The 23,530-nt window shown below is 39.7% G+C and overlaps 1 protein-coding gene and 1 long non-coding RNA gene across 3 annotated transcripts in view; both read left to right on the top strand.

The window, feature by feature from the left end:
• Positions 1-23,530, top strand: part of ddb1 (damage-specific DNA binding protein 1) — a 56,809-nt gene that overhangs the window by 20,977 nt on the left and 12,302 nt on the right. For both annotated transcript variants that reach the window (XM_063881875.1, XM_063881876.1), the window contains exons 8-22: positions 1,026-1,109; positions 1,343-1,459; positions 4,031-4,133; positions 8,852-8,927; positions 9,016-9,124; positions 10,314-10,492; positions 11,915-12,078; positions 13,969-14,076; positions 15,384-15,591; positions 15,771-15,866; positions 16,186-16,297; positions 17,137-17,260; positions 19,202-19,366; positions 19,896-19,990; positions 22,502-22,672. In XM_063881875.1, coding sequence (XP_063737945.1) covers positions 1,026-1,109; positions 1,343-1,459; positions 4,031-4,133; positions 8,852-8,927; positions 9,016-9,124; positions 10,314-10,492; positions 11,915-12,078; positions 13,969-14,076; positions 15,384-15,591; positions 15,771-15,866; positions 16,186-16,297; positions 17,137-17,260; positions 19,202-19,366; positions 19,896-19,990; positions 22,502-22,672 — 1,911 coding nt within the window. The remainder of the gene's footprint in view (positions 1-1,025; positions 1,110-1,342; positions 1,460-4,030; positions 4,134-8,851; positions 8,928-9,015; positions 9,125-10,313; positions 10,493-11,914; positions 12,079-13,968; positions 14,077-15,383; positions 15,592-15,770; positions 15,867-16,185; positions 16,298-17,136; positions 17,261-19,201; positions 19,367-19,895; positions 19,991-22,501; positions 22,673-23,530) is intronic.
• LOC134863590 (uncharacterized) lies at positions 4,818-6,830 on the top strand. Its single transcript, XR_010165683.1, has 3 exons — positions 4,818-5,115; positions 5,673-5,777; positions 6,234-6,830. It is a non-coding gene; the product is annotated as an uncharacterized LOC134863590 (long non-coding RNA).

The following is a 23,530-nucleotide window of genomic DNA, read 5'->3' as shown; positions in this document are numbered from 1 at the left end:
TAATTTTCTTATCTTCCATTTGGCCCAACAAACTAAATTGTGCAGTTAAACAATTATCCGCCGTCATTGTTCGGACTTAATTTACGGTTCAGTAGAGCTACAGGTTCCGAGTTGGCCTCACTCTGTTAATTGTCTGTTCAGATGATTTCACGAGTTGGGCAGCAAATAATCATTATTTTTATTATCACGCAATCTACCAATTATTGTAGTGGTTTATATGTGAAAGGTAAAAAAAATAATGATCATTTCCCCGCTGAAATAACCAGAGTCTAAAGAGATTACTCATAATTACTGTTTTGTTTGGTCAACTATGAAAACAAAACCAAAATAATTCAAGACGTGAGGGCAGCAAGCACAAACTTCTATTTGCAAAGCTTAGGTTCTTACATGAATTGCTTTAACAGATAATAATACAAATTATATGTAATGAACATTTTCATTGATTGAATTATTGTCGATTTTCAAATGATAAAAATGGTGTCCTCGGAAAGGGAACTTGTTCCATTGAGATTACTGTTTTATGTTTGATCAGCTTTTTTGGTTAATGCTGACCTAATGTGCTTTGGAGTTCAAAGTGGAGGGAATAAGGATGTATTTCATTTTCTTTGCATAAGTGTGCAATAAAACTGAAGCAATGAGGAAGTCGGTTGACTGAAATGAATCTGAAATGATTTGATGATTGATTAGAACGTCATTTTTCTAGCAAAAATGCTTTCATATTTGCTAGTTCCACGTTTCCAATGAGAAGAATTGCTGCTTTCCTTTTCCCATGATGGTAAACTAAATAGCTTTGGGGTTAGGCTGTGGTTTGCCAAAAAACAAGCTATTTGAAGACATCACTGTGGACTCTGAGAAATTGTGATAGTCATTCTTCACTACTGACTGACTCTCTGACAGATGGACTGTGACATCCCTTGAGCCATTCTGCTAGCTTTGCCAAAAAAAGAAATAATCATAGGCTTGCAGCCCTGGTGTGGATATAGCCTCAGAGACTGAGATGTGTTTGTGTTTCTCTCCAATGACAGACATCCATCGCTGAGTGTTTGACCTACTTGGATAACGGTGTGGTCTTTGTGGGCTCAAGACTAGGCGACTCCCAGTTGGTCAAGGTAAGCTGCAGGAGACGGTTTCACACCTTCTGCAGTCATAAAATGCATGATGTTTTTTAATCTTTCAAATTTTCCATAAACCCGTTAAATAATTTAGATGCTAATAAAAGGATTTCAAGAAATGGATTAAAGTATGGCAAAGTAATAAGTATTGGTCCCTCTTTTAGGCTTAAATGAAAATCTATATTTCAATTTCAAGTATTTATTGTTTAAATCCTGTTATTTCTCCACAGCTCAACGTGGACAGCAATGAACAGGGCTCATATGTGGGGGTGATGGAGACGTTCACCAATCTGGGGCCCATTGTGGACATGTGTGTGGTGGATCTGGAGAGGCAGGGCCAAGGCCAGGTAAATAAATCAAAAGCTGAATCATTTTAAATGTGTGAAAAAGTGAATTATTATTGCCATTATAAAACAGCTACATACTTGGGGCTTATCGTGTCACATAGAAAGCATGTGTCTTGGGGCGTTCTTGTAGACATGATATAGTGATTACAGAACACCGTCTCCACCATCACCCGATGCACGTTATAGCTTATGGGGAGCCTCCATCTCTGTATTCTTTTTTATCATACGGTTTGTCACAACCCTCAGGGAGTCTGGGCTTATAACGCCACTGCAGCAGCTTTCTGGAGATGTGTTAAGAGTGTTTTTGTGAGCAGAATTAAGCATCCAACATACTAATGAACAAACCTGCACCAGCCGGGAAAGCCTTGTGTATTCAGGAGATTCTTGCTGACATCAAATACAAAGCTTCCTGTGGGTTTTTTTATAGGAAGTCTGGGTGTTCCTATTTTGTCTGGTCTATTTTTTAGTTGACAGTAGTCCCTGAACACCTGGCATAAGTGTTAGGCGGTATCCTATTTGCATCTAGATATGATTTAGCTGCACTGCACTACACCTGATTGTTAAAATACATCTCTGGTATACACATTTAATTTGGCTTTCTTGTTCCATTTCAAAAAAGGCAGATTGTTGTGCATTTTATTTTAAAATAATAATACTTCCACCCTAATACTGACAGTGAATACTTTGTCTAGGTCGTTCCCTGTCTGCATGTATCACAACAATCCATCATCTTAATCACTACGTGCTTATGTTTGTTTACCTTCGGCAGTTTCCAGAGAGTTAGTATTCAGAATGCAATGTGATACAACACATATTGCAAATTCAAGTTAAAAAAGCCAACAAAATCTAAAGCCTATTTCATGCATCCAGTAAAGGAATTCTTTGTGTTGTTGTTGCATATTAAAATGAAATCCTTTTCCTGTTAACTGAAACTAATCTGTTTTTAGTGCATTCTTTGACATCATTTCAATATACATTTCTTCATTTGAGCATTTGTCCTCCTTGTATGAAATCAGTGAGGAAGAGGAAGATGAAACAATGAAGTAATGAGAGAGAGAGGGACAGTACAGAAGGTTTTCTTGGCAGGGTGTAACAGCAGGCCTCGGGGGTTCTTGATGTATTTCCAAAGGCAGCAGTCCACTAGAGCAACAAGCCACGAGCCACTCTGGGTCCAGACCAGCACACAATCAGCCACAGACTGTATTCATTCTCACACTCAGGCTCATTTCCGTCTGTTGGGGTCTAGGACTAAATCCAATAATTGTTTTAATTTGCTATTTGCAGTAATCCACAGAGAATTTGACCTGGTTAATTGCTGCAGACACTTTCCAACATAGTTAAGACAGGATTGATGCACAAGCTGCAGGGCAAACATATTACCGTACTTCTCTCAGAATAAGGCATAAAAAAATGATTGAATTCACAGATGGGTAACTGCAAACCAGGTTGGGGTTTATGACAGATAAAATAAAATGATAACAAAGACACATACATAAGATTTAACGGTCAGATAATCAGGATTTAGTCAGACCTCTGAGAGTGTTTGAGAGCACACTCGGGGAGTTAGGTTGGGTTGCCAGGTTCACTGTGGGTTTTTCCATCGGAGCTGTTGGGTGGCAGGTGGTAGGAACTGAGATTATATAAACTCAGGTATTAATCTTGTTACCGCACCTTGACTGGATGAATAAATAACACTCTGATGCTCACCAGTCTGACTTTACAGACACCAGAATTATTTACCTTCAGGGGGATAGATCTCAGCGCTGTTGTTTGATGTTTGAACTGGCAATCTCAGAGAAGATCTTTCTTGAACTGATACTGATTCTGAAATCCTTCACTGTTAGTGCTACACTGACTTCTGTCACTATTTCTGTCATAACATGTATTTTGGATGACATGGACTCCAGTGAGACCTTCACTTTTTAATTCCACTACCAGGCCTAATATTGGTGCAACCAGCCATTAAATCTGGCTATAATAACTACTGCTGTTACAAGTAATAAAAACAAAGGAGTTTAGCAAGTAGTAGTGGCTGAAAGAAAATGAAATGGCAGTAAACAGATTTTTTCTATATATTGAATAATTTATATTGCAGAACTGTTCAAAGCAAAAATCTAAACACTGAAAAAAAACAAAACATATATTTTAAGGATAATGTTCGCATATTAAAAGTTAACGTTGCTCCAGAATTAAATCTGATCATTTTCAATCCCTTTAATTTCATAAAACAGAAAGTACGTTCATTTAAAAGAAGTTTGGTAGGTCAAAGTTGAACCAAGAAGTTGACCTGTAAACTGTGAGGGATGATTACGTCAGACCGTTTTGGAAACAATTAACCCTTTGCCTTTTCTTTTTCAAAGAGGTTTGATTAACATCAGTTTTAATTAGTGGGTAAAATGTGAATCTACAAAATCAAACCAAGGTGTAGTAAAATATGAGTTATATTTTAGGCAAATAGAACTAAGAAGTACAAATAGGGAACAACTACATATATACTATAAAAAAGATGCATAAATCAAAGCCCTTGTATTTCACATCATGTCCTAATGTCTTTTTTTTTGCTGCTTTCAGCTGGTGACCTGCTCTGGTGCGTTTAAGGAAGGCTCTCTGAGAATCATTCGCAACGGCATTGGGATTCATGAGCATGCCAGCATTGACCTGCCAGGAATCAAAGGTTTGTGTGTGCTTCATGTATGTGTAAATGGGTGTGTTTCTCAACCATCTCCCTCCCAAGACTTGAATTTATCTGGAACGTATTCTTGACAGTAGCATCACTACAACCTGTACATCTGTTTTACCTCGCTTGGCCAAGACACCAGCTGTTGCTCCTCCAAGCTCCTCGTGTGAGCAGATGGTGCAGATGTCATAGGTCTTGGCTCTGCACTTTCAAAAGGAACAGGAAAATTGCCGAGGTTGGCTTTGGAAACATTTGTTTTCATTTAGCAAACCAATGAGCACTGCAGTGTCTGCAGTTGTAAGGTGTCAAGTTGAATCCCGTCAGGTCTAACAATGGCAGACACCTCTTAATCCCACAAAATGAGGTTCTTATCCCGAGACACTTCTCTCATTCTTAAATGAGATACGCAGGTTAGGCAAGGTCTGCTCACTCTTGTTAGGCTTCAGCTGTTTATTGACCATCTCTGCTCCTTAAAGCCTCAGCTCCTGCCTCCTGCCCCTGGCCTCTTGATGGTAGACGATTATTCACTCAGCCAATCAATGGCTCTAAGAGCGATCTGTAACCTGTACACAGGGATGGGCAGTATTTCTAATACATGTATTTGAAATACGTATTTGAAATACAAAATACTATTTTGTAATTTGTATTTTATTGAGATTATGAAAATGCCTTCGTATTTTGTATCAAAATACTTCAGTGTTGTGTATTTTTGTATTTTCAAAATACTGTAAAATACTTTCTGTGAAACACTGTGATAACATCTATCTATCTATAAACGAATGTCTCTGTCTGTGGCACCTTCGCATAGTTAAGCCCCTGTGACGCCACGCTCGGCCACTAGGGAATGTTGGCGCTGTTTCACACTTGCTATGGGCATGCACATTGCACTCACAACACAAAACGTTCGGTGCTGCAGATTGAGTTGGGTAGCTACGTTGGCTACTTTGTCCGGACCTGTCATACATTGTTTCAAAGCAAGGTGAGCAACCAAATTAACCTAATTTATTTAAGTAACACATTTATTCTCAATCTCAACCATGAAACCTTGAAACCTTGAAACCTTGAAACCTTGAAACCTTGAATCATTCTTTTTATGGCATGTTCCTGTTCAGTGTAATGTTTGGTGTTCTTTGTAAGGCTAGGCTATTTCACTTTTGAATGTTGGCTGCTAACTCGCTGTGTTAGTTTCACTCTCTTTGATTTGATCCAGTGAACATTCAAATAATCACGTTTTTAAAGTTATTGTTATGTTAGACGGTTTCCGTTTGTTTCATGTAGCCTATAGGCTACTTAGGAGTTTTGTACGTCATTGTCTATATGTGTGCTGCTGCAGCACCACAGATAACCAACCCCCTCCGCCACTTGTAGTAGGCTAGTTTTGGCTCATAGGCTACTGTTGGCCATTTAATGATACATTTTCTTAGAAATGTACCTAACTAATGTTCTGCTGTTGACTGTATGTAGCCTACACAATATGTAGGCTAAAGTAAGCAACAATCATACAGTACAACATGCCACAAATTTGTTCTCCCTCAGATTCAGGTTCAGAACGTGATTGGAGGGACAGTTAGGAGTTGCAGGGACCTGTGAGGAGAAATGAGTGAGAATGAGTGGGAGAATGGGAGACAATGAGGAGAGCAGGTAAGGGAGTTGAACTGATGGAAGCTTGTATGCTGCATTCTTGACACATTTACAGCTGTGTAGCATTTATAATGGTATTATAGAAATAAAGCATTTATGGATGCCGATTCTGAATATTTTGTTTACTAAGCTTCAGGAATTATGAACTTTGAGCATAGTGGCTACGCTTTTTCAGTGCATAATGTGTTCGCAGTTTTCAATTTGTGATGCATTTGGAATTTTAACATTATAAATAATAGTTGCAGCTTCAAACAAAGTAGGCCTACACCACCCGTGGGTGCTATTAACAAACCAATACTGAATTATAAATAATGAAACTATATACATAATAAAATAAAATAATGAAAATCTGATTTTCAATGTATTTATTATTTATATACTATTATATATTTCAATTTAAAAATATTTCTGTAGTTTAGATGCAATAGATAGTGAAGTCTTCTTTTTATCTCACAGCTCTGACCAGCCCCTGGAAATACCAGAGGAGAATCCTACCCCAAGCACTAGTACTGCTCAGTGGACTGTGAGATCAGCGATATTAGATGGGACTTATTTTGAAATTGTGAAACAAACAGAATCTGGGCAAGTTCAGGCTTCAAAACTCACCTGAAGAGGTTGCATGCTGAGGTACTTCCAGAGTTTGAGCAACACAAGCAGGGTTTCAGCAGCGGAAAGAAAAGGACCATCGGTACCACACTCAAGCAGACAAAGTTGTTTACAGAGTGTTCTCCCAGAAATGCCCAGATCTCTCAGAAAAAGGTAGATGACTTAATCACTGCCTATGTTGTTAAAGGAATGCATCCTCTTTCAACTGTTGAACAGCCGGAATTCATTGACCTTGTTGAGGGCTTGAACCCAGAAGCAACTGTTATCTCTAGAAGAACTCTAGGAAGAAGGATTGACAATGACTTTACAACAAAAGTGGATGATTTGAAGGAAGTTTTGAAAGGTGTTAAGCACTTATGCACCACAGCTGATATTTGGTCCACCAAAGTTTCAAGCTTTTTTGGTGTGACAGCACACTGGATTCAGCCAGATACACTTGGCCGCCTGTCTACAGCACTAGCGTGCTGCCATTTCCCTAGTCCACACACATACGATAGAATTGCCGAGACACTGGATGAAATCCACGCCGAATATGGGCTGTCCCATGAACGTATTGTTGCTACAGTAACAGACAATACGTCGAATTTCGTGAAAGCGTTCAAAGAATTTAATATTTCAGCAGTGTGTGTGGACGAGGAGAGTCAAAACGATGAAGAAGATCTCTCATTTATCGCAATAGACTCTTCAGACTCTGAGGAAAATGAGAATGGCATTATTTTACCTACTCATTTGCGATGCGCGTGCCATACTTTAAGTCTGGTTGCGACAATTGATGCAAAAAAGGCCATGAAAGAAAATTCTAGCTTGTCGCGTCTTAACAACTCCACAATGGGAAAATGTTCTGCACTGTGGAATGCAGCAGGAAGGCCTAAAAGCGCTGAAGTGGTGTCTGCAGTACTGAAATTCAGGTTGATTACACCTTGTGCGACGCGTTGGAACTCTCTTTATGACAGCCTTCATCAGCTCTGCAGCATCCACGAGACCCTCCCTGATCTCATGAAACAGTTAAACCTGCCATTGTATAAGGATGCAGAGATGGAGTACATTGAAGAGTATACCAAAGTCCTGAAACCCCTTGCGCAGGCAATAGATCGATTGCAGAGCCAGTCACCGTGCTATTACGCAGAATTAATTCCAACCCTATTTGCAATAGAGGGTAAGCTTGAAGCTCTGCATGCCAACAACCTCCGTTACTGTTCGCACCTTCTGCATGCCATAGTGGATGGTTTCCATCGGAGATTTGGTGCCTTTCTAGATCTTCGACCAGAAGTAAACGAAGCGATCCTGGCGAGTGTGACCCATCCGTACTTTAAGATGCGCTGGCTCCCTCCACACCTGGCAGGTAAAAAAAAAAGAATCCAAGAACTGATGCTTCAGGCTGCCACTGATCTTGGGCTTGTGACTGAGAGTGAGGCTTCAAATGCAACTTCTGCGGTAGAGGAAGAGGATGACTTCTTCATCTTCACAGAAGACGTGGAGGTTTTCCAGAAGTCTACTCACAGCAAGGCAGAGCTAGAGTCACTTCATTTTTTGGAGGACCAAAGGAAGGACTTGCCATCCTTGGACCAGTATCCCCTCATCAAAAACCTTTTTGTGAGGTTCAATACCATCATTCCATCCTCTGCTCCAGTAGAGCGTTTATTTTCCTTTGCTGGACTGATCAACAGGCCCCATAGGCGGCGTCTGAATGCAAATCTCTTTGAGAAGCTAGTTGTGCTTAAAGGCATTAACTGAGGAGACACCACTAGGTTATACACACTGTTTTGCACATGCTTGGATCACAACACTTGAGTTTGCCATTTTCCTTTCTTTTTCCTGTTTTACAGTATTAATGTGACAACCTGTTTTTTTTTAATTATTATTATTTTTACTTTTTTGTTGTGCATTGTGATGAAACCCACCAAGTGTGGTAGTGGTGGTGTTTATGCTACCTACTGTAGCTTACATTTCCAAATAAATCATCAATTTGGATTGTTTGTCTTTGAGTAATTGTCACTGCTTCATAGTGGGCAATCTATTACAACAATAGAGTAAGGGCAAACATATTGGGATGTCTAACCTGAGGGGTCAGCATATCTAATCTGTTAACTGAATATGGAAGGAGTCTCTTGCTTTCAGATGTTTTTCCAGATAGTGTGCACAAGTGAAGGGATAGACGAAAAAGGTTTTTAGAAATAAGTATTTTGTAGTATTTTGAAAATACAAAAATACAGTATTTTATTTTGATACATTTTTTGGCTGCTGTATTTTGTAGCTTATTTTGATACATTTTTAAGGTGGGTATTTTGTATTTTATTTGGAAATACATTTTGATGTATTTGTGCCCATCCCTGCCTGTACATCTTCTAGCATGTGGCCATTTGACAGATTGAATAGTTGAACGATCAGACGATTGTCGTGTTTCCCTGCAGAATGTTGCAGAAAGTAACTTTTTCCCTTTTAACACCCTCTCTCGAATTCCCTTCAAGGTTTGTGGCCGCTCCGCTCGGAGGCAGGCAAAGAGACAGATGACATGCTGGTGCTGTCTTTCGTGGGTCAAACGCGGTGAGTGTTTGCCGTGCTGCAATGCAAGATAAGCGGAGAGTCAATTCCGTCTGTCTTTATCTTATCTTTAGAGTGTGTTTTCCCCCAGAGTGTTGATGCTGAGTGGTGAGGAAGTCGAGGAGACAGAGCTTCCCGGCTTTGTGGACAACCAGCAGACATTTTACTGCGGCAACGTGGCGCACCAACAACTCATTCAAGTTAGTACACGCTCTGTCATATATAAAGTATGTGTGCTGTCAGTGTGTTTCAACAAAACATGCTTTAGTTAGTTTAACACTGAGCCTCACTTGATGTCTATAATGAACGCACACGCAGTACTTCCACGTCCTAGTTCAAAGCAGAAATATCATCTGATTTCAAATGTTCTAAATAAATTATAGAAACATTTATTATTCAACTGTGGCCTTTTTCCATTTAGTTAGATATACTTAGCTGTTGCTGAATCATACATGATTAAAAGTGGAGTTGTGAATTTGAATGGCAGAGAGACTTTATGTGTTTTACACTTGGCTGAGATGAATATTGCACTTGATTTAAATTCAGGTTTTAGTCTGCCTTTTGGAAATGAGCATGTAACCTGCTGGGAGTTCTGCCAACTATTAGCCCGTCAAGCATAAATATATAGGTTGTTATGACAACGATGCCTCTACTTCAAGGCAAGACAATTTTTGTCTCTCGCTTCTCAGAGTTGATATTCTTACAGAAAATACATTTTCACATTTAAACTAATGCGAATGTGCAGGGTTGTTTTCAATAATATAATGTTTAAATGTTGTTAAGTGGTTTCAGAATACAATGACATGCTTTTGCACTGTAGCACTCTGCCTTACACAAACTCAGACAGAATGAAAAGCATTAGCCACAATATGCAGTAAGACCTTACAGCCACAAGGTTTAGATTTTATTCACATGTTAAAAAACTGCTCAGCATCCTGATGGCTTGAAGAAAGAAACTGTTACTGAGGTGTGTGGCGTGGCATTTGATGCCCCAGTAATATTTTGTAGAATTGAAGTTAAGCCACCAGATGTGGAGTTATATTTTTACTTTGGCCTTTAGTGGCTTTATCAAAAAAGACATTGCAGTAGACTGTTAGAACCCATTGGAACAAGTCTTTTGATTGGCTTATTGGAACAGTGATACATTTTTCATTTAAAATGATACCAATATTTGGGAAAAAGTTCTCTTTGCAATAAATCATTATTTCTTACCATTCATTGAAAAGTAGGCAATAACAATCCTGGCACAGAACCACTTGTAAACAATGAGACTTGCTTTGAAAAGGCTTCACAATTTCCCTCCCGCTCTTCACATCATCCTTCCTGTCACTTTCCAGAAGCATTGTGCAGAGTGCCATTTTAAAAAGGTTAAAAACTGTGTGCCTGCAGATCACGTCAGGCTCGGTGCGCCTGGTGCTGCAGGAGAGCAAGGCATTAGTGAGTGAATGGAAGGAGCCACAGGGCAGGAACATCAGCGTGGCTGCCTGCAACCACACCCAGGTGGTTCTCGCTGTGGGGAGAGCCCTCTACTACCTGCAGATCCTGGCTGGGGAGCTCAAACAGATCAGGTAGGAGATAGCGGATCATTGTCATGCTGATGTTTGTGTGTATCTTAATTCAGGATGTCTGGCGGACTCCTTGTGTGACATTCCAAAAAGAGATCAACCTTATGTGTGCTTTAAAGGAATCGTTTAACATTTTGGGAGCGACGCTTATTCACTTTCTTGGGGAGAGTTGCATAAAAAGATTGATAGCAGCCAGTTACCGTGTATAGCCTACATATTTACCATATAGACATGAGTGTTATCAAGCTTCCTATCTAACTCGCGAGAGGGGGAGCAACTAAGCCTATTACTCAAAATGTCAAACAGTTTATATAAACACCCCCCAGTTCGTCTGTGGGTTTGATGGGGAGATGCCTAAAAACTGGGTCAGCATTCAAATTCAGCAAAGCTTTTAGAGTAATAAAAAAAAACCCATCGCTCCATAGCTTTGATCTTTATACAAATGTTGAGGCTCAAGACTTCAATATTAAAAAAACGAGTAATTAATACATTTCATTTAGTTAAGTTTAATTGAATAGTAAAAACGATAACAATTTGTGTCCGATACAATACCCAACCGAGCTTTTGTTTGAAAGGCAAATTAATCAAACCATTTTCAACCATTGTTTCTTTAACTCAGTTACATGTTATTATTTTACAGCACCAACCAACCTTCATTTTTTAAAATTATTCTTCTCGCATCTGTGGAAAAGTTTGAGATCAGGGATTTGCATCTCGTTTTTAAAGTCTGAATGCTGCAGTAGAACTGTTAAGTCTTACATTTGATTGTATTTCATTCACGCTCCTGCTGTGGTTTAGCCCTTGTGGCTGGCTTCGTGCCACTATTGCAATAAAACAGCTTTGAGCCAATATTTATTTTACAGTATTTAAAAAAAAAAGTGGAGGGTACACAAAATGTTTTTCTTGCTGGAGAAAGACACACAGCTTGTAAAAGGGCCACAAGGCCTGCTTGCAGCACAGAGTGTTTGTTTGCAGCCTTGGGATTGTTTGTAACAACAAAAGATACACACCAGTCTCACCAGAGCTGTGAAATAATGTTTGACCTACTATCTACTACATCATTGCTGCATGAGTTACAACATTCTGTAAATGTTAGGTAGCAATAGATAAAAGGTGTTAACATGGTTCAGATTCTCTTTTGTAATGCAATTACAGCGTAAGTGCTCAACACACCATACAGTGATTATCCTTCCATTATATTTCAACATTAAGTGGCTTCTTCCTGTTACAATACAGGCTATTTCTTTCTCCATTCATGCTCATTTTCACAGTAGTTAAACCTCTTTTCGTTACACTTGGTTTGCAGTTCTCAGTTCCTATTTCACATAAGAAAAGTTGTGCTCAGTGTCACCAACTTATGTATGCTGTATACTTTTTACACAATCATTATGCTGTTTTTCCCCACTTCCTCTACACTTTCCTTAGTACCACGGAGATGGAGCACGAGGTGGCCTGCCTGGATATCACACCTCTGGGGGAGGGCGGCGGTGAGTCGCCGCTCTGCGCTGTGGGACTCTGGACCGACATCTCAGCCCGTGTCCTCAAACTGCCCTGCTTCACAGCCCTGCACAAGGAAATGCTGGGTGGAGGTGAGAGAACAGAAGGGCACAATGCCACTGAGTGACAATTGCATGCATTCAGGGACTGGTGGAGAGAGAGGTGTGGACGCACATAATGTAAAATCAAGTGGAGTCTCTTTTTCTACGTAGCACGTAGAATGTCTCAATGGGATTCACGGATACACGAAAGGAATGATTCATATCCAACATTCTTTCTGAAAGCAAGAAAACATTTTTTTCACATAGCAAGAGGAAATGAAAGAATAGATCATGAAGGACAAGATGTTTTTGTCATCCAAGGCTCATTATCCCTGAGCAAGCCACAGTCCTAATACAGGCCAGGTGACGGTTTCATTAAGGCAGTGTGAACAGACTGTATCACTGTGAAAACAGTTACTTGTTTTATAAAAGGAGCTCTAAATAGCACCACAGTAGAAAAGGCCAGAAACAAACCTTTTGTAATTAGACTTTTAAGAAAACTTGCTTTTATGTTATCATGCCTCGCGCTGTCTTGTGAATGTCATATCCCAGGAGCGCCTTGAGAAAATTCATTTCAAATTGGCAGAATCGTCTGCTTGGAGTCAAGGATAACATTTTAAGAATTTGACAATCAAAGGTCACTGTGCCTTAACAAAAAAGGTTTTTGGCCATAGCACATCAATTCTTACCTCAAATATGACAATTTTACAAATACCTAATAAGATAAAACTCGAAATAAAGTCACTTTTGGACATACACCGATGTAAACTGCAGCCTTGCCGGTTGGGGGAGGCATAGAAGTGATGGATATAAAGTAAAGAGTAAATCAGTTAAAATATTGATTTACTTTATTGTATCAAGGTAGTAAATACAAATAAATTGTTAATTCAATCATTTTAAAGGTTTTTGAAATCAACAGCTTTGCATAAAGACTGTAATTAAGGGCAACAGCCAGCACTGGCCATTTTAAAAGCTCTTAAGCTCACTTATCATCATCATGTTAGTGAGGAAGGGGTCTTTATCTCTATTTTCATTAGTAGATGTAAATGACATCTCCCATACTTCCGAAATAAGTACTTACTTCAAACTGAAGTATGCTCCCAACCCAAATGCATTAACTTTGGTATTAAAATGCTTGCAAAATATTTAAAGTTAGAATGATTTAATACGCAGGAGAGGGTATGACTGCGGTTTTTGGTTAAACTTATGAAAAGTTTAGCAGAGGCGATGTTTCATAACATGAGGATCCGGCACATTCGGGGGCTCCATTTTCAATGCTTCTCCCATGAAGAATATTTCCAGACATTCTCACACATTGTCACACTTCATTTTCCAAGTGTGTGTGAGATTGACAGCTGCTCAATGCACAAACTGTACTTTCTGGCTGTCTCCCCTAACAAGGACAGACTGAAGGGAAACTGAATTATGAACAGGAAAACTTCAAATTAAAATGCGCCGTTCAGCTCAATGTTGGACTGTTAAGCTTTTTGTTTTGATGATAGATTAAACACTGCAACACAGTTGTACTCAATTATGTTAATTATATAACTATAGATTTGAACTCTATGGTATTTTTGGTGTTAGATGCATGTTACCATTGAAACATTCAACTTCCCAAGTAGCGACTTTTGCAGACGTTGCTGTTTTGTGTCATTAGTCGCACGAGAAGCATTTAATCAGAGCCAAAGCTGTTTTGATGTCATGGTCCTGCTGTGAGAAATTTGATGTTGGTAAACGGAAAGGACAAAATAATTTATATTTGCCCCGCAGCATTCAGATGTTATTTCTATCCCAAAAGTTACCGGCCAATCTGGCCGACAACTATTATCGATTTTTCTGACAAAGACATTTTAGCAGACATTTATCATTTTGTGGTTCATCTGTGAGCCTGTTACTCCAGAGCACAGGAAAAATAAATCATGTGACTGTGTGTGTCCTCAGAAATCATCCCTCGCTCAATCCTAATGACCACCTTCGAAGGCAGCTACTACCTGCTGTGTGCGCTGGGAGACGGGGCGCTCTTCTACTTTGGACTGGACCTGCAGACTGGTAGGTTTTTCACACCATCACCATAACTACCTGTGCTCCATGAGAGCTTCTCAAACTTCTCAGGCTGATGAGGGCCTCCAGGCAAAGCCACAGGCAGCTGTCTGAAGACATTTCTAAATTATTATTTTATGGAGAATTATAACAACCAGCATTATATGTGGATGTAATGGCGGAGGAACAGTCCAGCCTGTAGCAAACTTGCGGATTCACACATCCAGCTGTTACGAAGCGTTGTTTTCATTTATTTTGAGTCGCACTTGAAGCCTTTTTAGCTCTATTTTGGTCTTGCATCGCCATCAAAGTGGAAACAGCAGAGGCTGACATTCCCTTACTTTTATAACCAAGTATGATGTCAAGCTCCAAAACCACTCTATCCTACGTTATATAAGATATTGCTCAATTGTGCCTTTCTGTTACATGCTCCCTGCGTGTTAAATGCTTTCAAACTCCAAACCCCCAGTTTGTGAGAAAGCACTTGCTGTTAAAATGTTTAGTCTCCATGCTTGAGGCTGGGTGATGTAACTGAAATGACATCATCTAGCCCTGACACCCAAGTGATGTAATTTCGAGTAATATAGAATAATGAACGGAAATTAAGAGCCACAAAAACAGAACAGTTTTACAGGTTGTCTAGTGCTTCCTGTGAGGAGCCCCTTACATTACTGCACTACTGAACGACTGTCTGCCCAACAAATGCTCAATATAAAGGTCCAGTGTGCAGGGTTCATGATGACATTCCCATGCAAAGCCCACATTGATTGTTTAAAAAAAAACGTGAACCTGATTCATATGTTGGGAGTTTTATAAACCTTATAGCTTCGGGCTCTGTTGGCCAGGCTCAGACGAACTCCTGCACAAACTGCCAACAGTAATCAGAGACCTGGATGTTATCATCATGTGCACACGAATATGAAATCGATAGGGTATTTTGATGTTACTTCTCCTTTGTTATTAATTTAGTAATCATTAGATGCAAGTGTGCATATAATTGTGCTTTTACTTTTACTTCTTGCACCATGGTCGAAACACACGGGCATCAGTAGTATTACCACTTATTGTACACAAATGAAACGAAAACCGTGGATAAATGAGTGGCGAAACATAAAGAAAGCAGATGCTTCCATGCAGGGCTGACGGGCTCATCAAAAGGGTTTATGAGCATTTAAAAAGGAGATAAATATTCTGCACACAAGGACAAACTTTACTAGCTGAAGGCACTTGGCAAGTTACTCCCAAAAAAATGATTTGTACACCCACCGTTCTAACTGGACTTAAAGTTGTGTTTCCGTCTTATTTCCCTCCCGCAGGCGCCCTGAGCGAGCGCAAGAAGGTCACTCTGGGCACCCAGCCCACTGTGCTGAGGACCTTCAGATCCCTGTCCACTTCCAACGTGTTCGCCTGCTCCGACAGACCCACTGTCATCTACTCCTCCAACCACAAGCTGGTGTTCTCCAACGTCAACCTCAAGGAGGTCAACTACATGTGCCCGCTCAACTCCGAGGGCTATCCCGACAGGTCAGCAGCAGAACTTTTACCGCTTGTGGGTTTTATCATCAGCATAGATGGTTGGGATGAATTTTCTGTTGACTAGAGAAATGCATACAGTCAAACTCTGTTTTGTTTTTGTAGGCAGTGGGTGTATTTTTCTTGTTTTCCCTCTAGTAATGCTGCATCTTGTTTATTTCATCTTGCAGTCTAGCTCTGGCTAACAACAGCACTCTGACCATCGGCACCATCGACGAGATTCAAAAACTCCACATTCGCACCGTTCCCCTCTACGAGTCCCCCAGGTCAGTCCATTGTACAAATATGTAGTTAGAATGAACCCCTCAGAAAAAACTTTTAGACCCATCATCTTTACAGATATGCTGTGTGTTCTTCATGTTTGCGCTGGCTTCGCCTGTTTGCTCTGCTTCAGCGTTCTCCTGTTGGTGAACGCTGAAGTTTACTATATTTGTTTTATCTTTTAGTTCTCAAACGTTTAAGTGCCAACCAACACTTGAGTTTGTAAAATAAGAACATCTTCTGTTAGCTTGCTCTTGTTTGCACTTTATGTTCACCGGTCTCTTCCCTTTGCCTTGCCTCAATCCCCTTGTCTCCCTCCACCAGACGGATCTGTTACCAGGAGGTCTCGCAGTGTTTTGGTGTTTTATCCAGCAGGGTGGAGATTCAGGATGTGAGCGGCACCACATCTGCCGTGCGCCCCAGCGCCAGCACCCAGGTACTCTAGCTCCATGTTATGTTCAGCTAATAAACACCCAAGGGCTTGTTTGTTTTGCATGTTTATCTTACTAGGACTGCTGACTAAGAACATTATTTATAAGGTGAGACTCGGAGCTTGTCAGCACAACAAATGTCTTGTTACTTCTACCGGAGAAAACATTCCAACATTTAAATCAGTATACTGTTGTCTTGATCATTTTCTTTTATAGTCTTAAGTGTTGTAGCAAATAAGGATGTTACCTTCATTGTTTTTATGTTGATGCTTGAAAAGGCCTCAAAAATCATTATTATAAACAGATAGTTGTAATCAAAACTATACATACTAGAAATAAAGTTTGCTCTAAATGTCACTGTTGAGTCCAAAACTCCATGAAGCCTAATCATCTTTTGTTCGATCTGTTGTCAAGGAATACTCACAGTGAATATTCAGCTGCTCTAAAAAAAAAACCGTAGGACCAACATTTACGAGAGATTTGGACTAGAGAGATAACAAAAAAGTATTTTCAGGCAGATTTACAGTGACAGCGTGTGGTGTCCACTCAGCCTGGCTCTGTACTCTCCCCAAGGGGGACATGTGTGTACTTTTATTTGTGTTTTATATGTATTGCTTCAGCACATAAATTTGAATGAACAAAGCAGAACCATAGCCTCTCGCACGTGATGAACACAAACATGTTTACCTGATTATAAAAGCTAGACATCTGGTGCTACAGATGGTGCCGTCTGTGCTGCGGAGCTCACACAGAAATAGAGATTTGAAATACTTTACAGCCTTTATTAGATTTCTCTTGTATCTACCGCCCCCCCTGTCCTACCTCATAAATCTCCATCCTTCAGGCTCTCTCCAGCAGCGTGAGTTCAAGCAAGCTATTCCCCAGCAGCACTTCTCCCCACGAGACCTCCTTTGGTGAAGAGGTAGAGGTTCACAGTCTGCTGGTGGTGGATCAGCACACTTTTGAAGGTGAGACAGCTGGATGAGCATTTCCTTTTGAGTCCGCAAAGCTGATGCTTTCATATGCAGCTTCTGATAATAAATCATTGTGCTCAGCATGGAGAAAAAACACAGCCTAGTCCTGGCACTCATCATCAAGCTTTTATATCTGATCTCCAAATGGGTGCACACTGATTTTATCAATCTAACTTTTATTTATATGTTGTCGTCGTCCCTGATTTAATATCATATCCTATTTGAATATTAGCCTTTTTACGTGCTCCATGAAAGACGTTTTTATTATTCCTCAAAATTCAACACACACGCAGATTCTTTATGGAAAAACTTAATGATTGAACACGATGTGCGTCATGCGGTACATTTCCATGTTGAAGCCCATTGAATGTGGCAGGTTTTTGCTCAGTTCTGTTTTGCATTGCAAATTTCGCTGCGCCAAGCCTTCCCTTTAAAAATCTAAGAGTTACCACATCAGCATACATTAGGGTATGTTATATGTTAATGATATGTAAATAAGGGACTGGTTTTGCACATAATGTCCACAGCTCAGTGAAATTTATCAATGTGCGATCAGATAACTGCTCATTTGCATGAGAGGATTTTTATCAATCAGATGTGGAGCTTTTGTTGTGCAGTGTACAGTTTGTGCACTTCAGATGCACAGTGAGGTTATTGATGTTTACAGCTGCTCTGGTACTCACTTATTTAGGAGGAAATGCAGGGTTCATATACACAGTCTAAACAGTAATTCTGTTACTGCGACAGCACTGAAATCTGCAGTTATTTCTAATGAGGTTTACCTATAATGAGCACTCAGTCAGACACAACTGCTATGCATTGTTTAGCGTCTGTCTAATCCACATTACCTGTGTTAAATATGCCTCAATGGATGCATTATTTCCTGTATGTCTTTATGTTACAGTATGGCCAATGTGATTCTTTGTTGTACCTTTCCCTGGGCTCTAATTTGTTTTACCATGTAGCTCTTCATTCACTGCCATGATAAAGCCCACAAGTGTTAGAGAAATGAGCAAAACAAGTGATAAAAATGAAAGGTGAACCTTCCCTGACAGAGGCAATAAAACTAACAGGAGCATGAGGGAAATGAATAAATAAATAATAACACTGTGCAGACATATTTAGACATAACAAGCAACAGACTTCACCCGGATCTGGATGTTGTACATCATCTCCCTAGTCTTGGCCAGCTTTGTACTCGCTGAAAAGTGAACTAAAGAGAATATGACACAAAATAGACATGAATAAGGCCAGGAAAACAAGCAGTCAGGCACTCCTACAAGCTCAAACAAACCTCCATGGTAGCTGAAAGTTATTTAGAAGATAAAGCAGTCCATGATTCAACTTTGCTATAACCCTCTTGCCAGAGTTGTGTATGCACACTGTGCGATGAGGGATGGAAAGTGACCTTCAAGATGTGCTAACTTTTAATTGGAAATAAAATGTTATAGACGTGATATAGGTATGTCATATGCAGATAAAGGCTTTAAAAATAAATGTCCTCGTCGCTCAAAAGTCAGCATTTGCTAAAATGAATAAATAAATAAACGGTATGTTTTATGTGTACATTTTGAAAAGCATTCTTTAGTTTGTATGCATCTGCCAACGCACACCATTGTATTTATTTGATTAAGGGAGAGACTTGATGGGCTAGCTATTGGGTGGGGAAAAAACAAATTTATATAACCTCCTTATCTGTTGTTTAAAACCTGTCTGTGAATCTGGCCAGTCATGCTTCACTTGTTCTGTGTTATCATGTTTCTAGAAAACAATAAGACTTTATTTGTAATAAACTAGAAGCATCCTGTCTCACTGAACACCGGTGGAGATTCATGAAAAATGAACATATAAATGTGAAATCCTATTAAGGCAAGATGTATTGTGCTGGCCTCCCACTCAGTTTCCTAAGGTGTTTATGTTTTATTCCTCTATCAGTCCTCCATGCCCATCAGTTCCTCCCCAGCGAGTATGCCCTCAGCATGGTGTCATGTCGTCTGGGAAAAGACCCTTCAGTGTATTTTATCGTCGGCACCGCCATGGTGTACCCAGAGGAGGCTGAGCCCAAGCAGGGTCGCATCATTGTCTTCCACTACACTGACGGTCAGTAGCTCTTCTTCACTCTCTCTGTTTCAGGAAAACACACACACACACACACACACACACACACACACACACACACACACACACACACACACACACACACACACACACACACACACACACACACACACACACACACACACACACACACACACACACACACACTCCCCTGTCTTTTCCATCAACCTTTTCTGTTTGTCTTCTCCAGCATCTCATTTGGCTCCGTCTATCCTTCACCCGGTTTCATTTTCTCCTCCCTGCCCTCTGTCTTGTGTTTTCACTCGGGGACACTTTGTCCTACCTTCCTCTTGTTTCCCTTCTCACTTAATCATTTTCTTATCACTTCTTATCAGATTTCTCTCCTCTCAACTACTCTTGATTTTCTTTCATACTCTGTGCCTTTCAAGGTGCAATGCTTGCCTTTCATCATTTGACTCTTAGCTTTTCATTTAAGATAGTCTGTGCTAGTTAAGGTGGGCATTGATGTTGCCTTCGCTCTGACTGACAAACATTGTGCTCTTTCTTGCAGGTAAGCTGCAAACTGTGGCTGAGAAGGAGGTGAAAGGAGCCGTCTATTCTATGGTGGAGTTCAATGGCAAACTGTTGGCCAGCATCAATAGCACAGTAAGTAGTGCTCGTTGGCATTGGACTTTTCAGCGAGTCACACTTGACTTTTTCTCGCACTGCACTTCTATTTATGCACACTATAAGAACTCTTGAAATGACTGTATCTTGAACAATGAATGTGCAGGTTACACTTAGAAATAAGTTAATTTTACTTTTTTTTTTAATCAGAGACTCTGAAAGTCTTAAGACTTGTTAACAAAGTCTCAGCCTTTAAGAAAGTGCTGACTTCTTTCATGTGCACCTCCTAAAGAAGTTGCTTCTACAATACTTTATCACCTAGTCTAGGGATTAAACCAGCGTATCTCAATTCTGCTTCTGTTTTCTGCCCGTACGTCAACAGAACTGTCAGTTGTAACATGATTATGTTGACATTGGAGATTAATATAAATAACTGGATACGCTCTACAGCTACTTAAGCCCAGGATTGGAAGGCTGTCATTCAATTCTCTTTTTAACCTAGACAAGAAGTAAAATGTGAGAATATTTAAACCCTTCATGTACATTTAGTATGCTACATACTAAATACAATACCTACTTTTTGTTGCAATGAAACATTTATACTTTTACTAAATAATTCCTTTATTTACTTTATAAATGCTTTAGTTTTTAGAATATAAGCTTGATTTTCACCCAACCCTTTTCCCCCTAATTTTCCCATTCAACAAAGCATACCTTTACCTGAATATATAACTGTTTATTACCTTTTTGACACAATAAGGTAAAAAAACATATATAAATAATAGTTTGAAAGTTCTAAAAATACCAAGACGAAGCATTTGAACTTGTGTTTCATATCAAAGGATTAAGTAGAGTCACAGTTAGGGTGGTTGATATAATTAATTTGAACAAAATTCAGACGGTGTACTCTCTTAATTTCTGTGTGATCTAGAAGCCCTTCACTATATTCAATTGAATCCTTCAACAGAAAGAAACCCTCTGGATGATGACTTGTGTGTTTTGAATTGTCTCCCTTTGATTTGTTTAAGGAGCTGATCTGTTCAGCAAGAAAAGTGCCTCCTCAGTCATTTTAAAGCGCAATATTGAAATAGATTCATCCCATATGGATTGCTCTGTGAAACCACTTGACATACAGTGAGAGAGAAACAACCCCCCTCCCCTACTGTCCTATAATACCGCGCTCTTCCACACCGAGCTATAGATAGATTAAAGGATTAAAAGCTTGAAAAGGAAGCTTTATCTTAAGATATTGAGAGTTTAATAGAGATGGGTTGCAGATTTCTGGAGTTCATCACACATTACCACCTCATACCATGGCTTTTCTTAAACACCTTCTTTATTGAATTGGACTTTGAAGATTCTTATTTCAAAAATGGCGATTAGTGACTTCAATGTCTTCGAGCAACTGCAGCCCAGTTTAATCACAGAAAATATTAACAATTTTTAATGTTATCTTTTTTGACGACATCAGAACCTAATACAGAGTGACCAGACCTGGCACTACTGCTTGTAAAATGCCTTCCTAGATTATGTTTTCAATCATTTCTATCAACTGAACACAGCTCACCGCTGCATTATTTGGTTTCCTCTGACATTTTCTTGGCTGAATAACTTCCTGTCACAATCACTGGTGAAAACATCATATTTATGTCAGTTAATATTGGGATTGCTGGCCTCTTATAATTCCAAGCTGTTGAAGAAATTGATTCCCAAAAAAAAGAGATATTTATCTGAACAAAATCAATACCCGTTTTATTCCTGTTCGATAATGAGGATACAATAACATTAACTTGAGGGATGAATAAGATGTCAATCTCTGGATTTTATCAGATGTCTATATTGTTATGCATAGCTAGAAATAAAGAGGATTTCTAAATGTTTTGTGTGATAGGAACATTTAATTTGTGCATCAACGTTAATGAAAAGATCGAGCCTAAAGTGCGTCACATAAAAGGATTACAATGAAGAAAGTTAAACAATTTAAGAACATATTACATTTTTATTTAAAAATAAGAAAAAACATTGTTAAAAACTAGAAAAACCATGAGAACACAGTTTGAAATACGCAATACATTAAATAAAATGCCACATCACAGCAGTCTTTATCGGATTTCTTCAAACAAAACTACAAAGATTCTCGTTTTCCTTTGAATAAACGTACTTATTATTTCTTGTGTTCATGCAATTTTTTTTTTTTTTAAGATGTTGAGCTGAATTCATTCATCACTAATGTCTCAGAGTCTTATTAAACGTGTTGTAAAATCTTTTGGCATCCTGTGAACAGTAATTATATACAGAGACTTCTCTCTGTAACTCAAAACTATTTAAACAAATTGTAAGAAGGTGCAGACCGTGTGAAGCAGTGAGTGTAATTAGCCGTCACCAGCGTGGCAGCTGATAACGTGCGCTGTTAATCATCTTTCACGGACGCACAACATATTCAGCATGATGGCTCCAGCTGGGAACTAGCTGACATTTTAGCTCCACTTGGCTAAGGAGCTGTTCCTCCACCTTTTGGCAGCTTGTGTGACAACAAACCATTCATTTCAGGTCCGTCTGTACGAGTGGACGGCTGAGAAGGAGCTGAGGACTGAGTGTAACCACTACAACAACATCATGGCTCTTTACCTGAAGACCAAAGGGGACTTCATCCTGGTGGGAGACCTGATGAGGTCCGTCCTGCTGCTGGCTTACAAACCCATGGAGGGCAACTTTGAAGAGGTGAGGAAATAACACAAGATCTCCTAAAGGGCTCAAGGACTCAATGTGCAGTTTCTCTGTCTTTTATCTTTTACATACTCAGACCTTCTCACATCAAACAAATATTTGGCTGGTTTGATGTGTGATTTATCTTTGGGGTACAAATGTGTTTTTTTTTCTGTCTCTACCGAGCACTGTAGCTGAATTCTACCTCCCAGCCGTTTGATGAGCGGAGTGTTGAAATCGATTAGTGATAGAAAGATGAAGAGATTTGAGGAAGAGTCACGCACACTGTTGTAAAGGCATGCTGTGGTGCCGTGCTTCAGTCTGAGTGGGGGAAATAACTTACATTTATTCAGAAATGGCACATACCGCAGTGTTCCTCAAAACTTCAGATTGAAAATAGAAGTTTGTAACTATTGGAAAAACAATCTTCTACTACACTCAGAAATAAAGGTGCCACCGTTTTAGCTTTTCCCAGTAGGAGAAACCCTTGTTAATAACTTTCTAACTCTCCTCTCTGAACTCTTCCAGAGGGTTCTACCGAGAGCTCTTAAAAAAATGAATGTAGCAAGTACCATCTGTGGGGGTCTATCCATTACATGTCACTTATTAGACGATCCAAAGTGACTTGCATACATTCAATACTGTGGAAAATCCCCAAAGGAGCAATTTTGGGGGAAGTTTCTTGCCTAGGGACACAATGACATGCTAACTGCAGTGGGGATTGAACCAGTACTCCCCTGATCCGAAGATCAGCGCACTGCGCCACAGCCTCCCTCCAGCACATTTCCACCTTCTAAGCCTTCAACAGATAACCCTTTTACACTACAAGGGTCTTGAAAAAGGGGATCTAGAAAAGCCTTTTATAAATGTCTG

The sequence above is a fragment of the Eleginops maclovinus genome, chromosome 4, assembly GCF_036324505.1.
Source record: "Eleginops maclovinus isolate JMC-PN-2008 ecotype Puerto Natales chromosome 4, JC_Emac_rtc_rv5, whole genome shotgun sequence".
NCBI classification, from domain to species: Eukaryota; Metazoa; Chordata; class Actinopteri; order Perciformes; family Eleginopidae; genus Eleginops; species Eleginops maclovinus.
This window is presented reverse-complemented; position numbering and strand designations above follow the sequence as displayed.